Genomic DNA, 3,548 nt, shown 5'->3' on the forward strand with positions numbered 1-3,548 from the left:
TGGTCTCAGGCATCCAAACCAGGGCAAATATTTCACTTTTCGTGGCCTCCAGGCTGTTCTCTCTGCCTCGAGACACTTTTCCCTGCTCTTAAACCTTATTTCCTTAGGGAATCCTTGACTGATCACCTCCTCTTGGGTCAGGTAAAAGTTCTTGCTATGAGCCCCCTGTCTCTGTGCATGTGGGGAGTTAACTGGCTTGTTTAAATGTCTGTCTCCCTGAGGCTGGCACAGGGCCTGTGATGTTACCTATGCCCAGGGAGGAGATAGCACGGAGCCCACCACTCAAACATAAGTCAAGGCATGAACTTGGATAGCTTAGTGAATTAGTTTAGCTCAGTGGGGGTACCCCTCCCCGCTTGTCCCCAGTGATAGCCCCTGTCTCCCCCCCAACCTGTGCTCAGATGGGGGGCAGCTTGGGTGCCGAAGCCTGTGGCTTTTCATCACCTGGGCTGGGGCCCAGCTCTCCAGCCTCCACCAACTTGTGATGGCAGCGGCAGGTGGAGGCCCGGCTGGTGGAGGACAGGGCGCTGCGGCCTGCCCTGGGCCTGCTCTTGCGCAGCCCCTGCAGCACCCTGTGGAAGATGAGGTAGCAGATCTCACAGATGGTGAGCACGATGCAGATGGCCGAGGCCCCCACCATGAAGTAGGTGAAGACCTTCTTCTCGGTGGGCCGGGCGATGTAGCAGTCCACGATGTTGGGGCAGGGAGCCACGTTGTTGCACTGCACCAGGCGCGGCATGCCGAAGCCGTACCAGAGCGTGTGCAGCACATAGAGGAAGAGGAACTCGATGATGAGCTTGAAGATGAGGCTGAGCAGGTAGGTCCACCACAGGCCACCATGCTTCTTGCCCGCGTTGTCGTACAGCTTGGCACACTGCTCGCCGTGCTTCTGGCGGTGCCGTCGCTCGCGCTCCTCACGGTACGCCACGTGCAGTATGACCAGCAGTGATGGGCAGGTGACGAAGATGAGCTGCAGGGCCCAGAGGCGGATGTTGGAGATGGGGAAAAAGTTGTCATAGCAGACGTTGGTGCAGCCCGGCTGTTTGGTATTACAGTCAAAGTCTTTCTGCTCGTCCCCCCATACACGTTCTGCGGCCACCACGTACACCAGCACCCGGAAGACGAACACCACCGACAGCCATATGCGCCCGAATGCTGTGGAGTACTTGTTCACGCCGCTCAGAAGACTCTGGAAGGTCTTCCAGTCCATGGTGCCTGACGGGGGTGTGGGAACCTATGCCTACCTGCAGGAATAATGGGAAAAACCATAATGTTGATTAATGCTAGCTGCTGTCAGGTGGGCTTCCGACTCACTGGGAACCCTTGCACGATGTAATGAAATGCTGCCTGGTTCTGCACCACCTCCACGATGGGTTGCAGATCTAACCACTGTGAGCCATAGGGTTGACACTGGCTGATTTTCAGAATCAGCCTTTCTTTACAGTCCATCTTAGTCCAGAAGCTCTTCTAAGCTGTTCCACATCATAGCAACATGCCAGCCTCCAATGATGGACAGGTGGTGGCTGCCCATGGGATGCACTGGGTGGGACTTGAACTCATGTCTCCTGCATGGAAGGTGAGAATTCTACCAGGGCAATGTGCCCCTGTGTTAATTAATGGATGACAGTTAGTGAGCATTTACAGTTACTGAGTTATTATCTACAGACCAGGTGCTGTTCTGAGTTCTTTACATGAGTGGATTTGTTCAAGGGACCCTATGAGACTGCTACTGTTGTTCTTCCCAAGCTACAGATAGGAAACTGGGGCACAGAGAGGTTAAGTAGCTTACCCAAAGTCAGAGAGCTCCTATACAGAAAGAGGGCCATATGCATTTGCTGCTAATAACAGTTATCATTTGTTAAGCACTGTGTATGAGCCAGGCACCAAGCTAAACACTCCATGTGCAAGACTGCATTTAATCCTTACAAAGACCCCATGAGACAGACATTTTTATGCTCCCCTTTTACAGATGAAGAAACTGATAATCAAATGAGGTAATGATTGCAAAGCACTGGGTACAAAGTACATGCTTAATGAATGCTGGCCACTTCTTACTGTGAAATCTAGAGAGGTCAAATTCCTTATTAAAACTGGAATTGGATTAAGGCAGGCAATCAGGTGCCAGGGCCTTTGTGTCCCACTGCCTCCCCTCCTCTTCTCTGTGGGCCCCTGCCCCAGACCAGGTTCTTGCATCTGTTACCTTGTTGATGCTTCATTACCATTCTACAGAGAGTACACTGAGGCTCCGAGAAGGGAAATGACCCACGGCAGTGGGTGGTGAAGGTGGGAGAGGAACTCAGTTTGGGGATCTATGGCGGAATGATATGGTCTCCCTCCTGGGAGGACATTAGATCCAGGGACTATCTAGAGACAGTTCCCCGCCCTGTGCCAGGGCCTGGGGAGCCCCAGCCAGTCTTAGCCTCGCTGGCTGCCAGGGCTTCGTGGTGGGTGACAGGCATTGTCCAGGCCCCCAAACCTCCCATTCCTCCTGATGACTCAGAGGGTGTGGATGGGTGGCCCGCCTGAGTACACATAGCTTCTGCATGCAGCTGTGGGTGTGGGGTGTGAAAGCCTGAGCCTGCCTGTGTGCCAGTGTGGGCCTGTGTGCATGCATACCCGGCTCTGTCTGCCTGGGTGCAGATGAACATGTGTGTTCTCTGGGAGCTGGGCCTGGGACTCTGCACACGTGATGCCTGCATGTCCACCCTGCGTGACTGCTTCTCACCCCTCCACTGTTACTAACACTCCTGCTGTAGTATTGCTAAGGCCTCCTCACTGGCCTTTCAGCTTCTACTCCCCTAATACCAGTACCAGTTGTCATGGAGTGCACTCTGACACATGGCAATCCCATGTGTGTCACAGTAGAACTGTTCCACAGGGTTTTCAAGGGTGATTTTTTAGAACTACATCATCAAGCCTTTCTTCTGTGATACCTCTGGGTCAACTCGAACCTTCAACCTTTCAGTTAACAGCTAGGTGTGTTAATCGTTTATACCATCCAGGGACACCCTTGTGCCCTAGAGTCCAATGAATCATCATGTCACCCTCTTGTTTAACACTCTCTAGTAGGGTGTCATTATGCTTATAATTAAACCTTGGAGTCTATGCTCTTTCCCCCTCTCCTACACTCTCACGCTGCCTCCCTCTCCTCCTGCCACACTGGGACGCTCCAGGGCTTTGTTCCTTTTGCTTGGAATGCTCTTCCTCTAGAACCCTGCATGGCTGGAGGCTTCTCATCACTGAGGCTTCTGCTTAAATCCCATTTCCTTAGAGGCCTCCCAGATCACCCCATCTCAGAGAGCCCCCTGGCCTCTCAGCCACTCTGCTCAAGTGTTTGTTATTTCTTCTTCTTTATTGCCTGTCTCCCCTACTAGACTGTCAGCTCTGTGGGGCCAGGGGCTCTGTCTATCTTGCTTACTGCTTTATATTTAGTGCCTACTGCCTGGCACATAGTAGGTACTCAATAAATGTTGACTGGATAAATGAACGAATGCTGCATTCGCACAGAGGTAGCTTGGAGGCAGGAGTGTGAGGTGTGGGCAGAAGCA

The 3,548-nt window shown here is 52.6% G+C and overlaps 1 protein-coding gene across 1 annotated transcript; it reads right to left on the bottom strand.

The window, feature by feature from the left end:
* Window positions 1-397: 397 nt before the first annotated feature.
* On the bottom strand, window positions 398-1,210 carry GJB3 (gap junction protein beta 3). Its single transcript, XM_007950409.2, has one exon. The coding sequence runs from the start codon at window positions 1,208-1,210 to the stop codon at window positions 398-400; it is 813 nt and encodes a 270-aa protein (XP_007948600.1).
* Window positions 1,211-3,548: the final 2,338 nt, after the last annotated feature.

Source organism: Orycteropus afer, unplaced genomic scaffold, assembly GCF_000298275.1.
Source record: "Orycteropus afer afer isolate SDZICR_OR568_19922 unplaced genomic scaffold, OryAfe1.0 scaffold00272, whole genome shotgun sequence".
NCBI classification, from domain to species: domain Eukaryota; kingdom Metazoa; phylum Chordata; class Mammalia; order Tubulidentata; family Orycteropodidae; genus Orycteropus; species Orycteropus afer.

Bases quoted from the DNA above. Each gene is read 5' to 3' on its own strand.
- GJB3 (XM_007950409.2), bottom strand. From the start codon at position 1,210: ATGGACTGGAAGACCTTCCAGAGTCTTCTGAGCGGCGTGAACAAGTAC.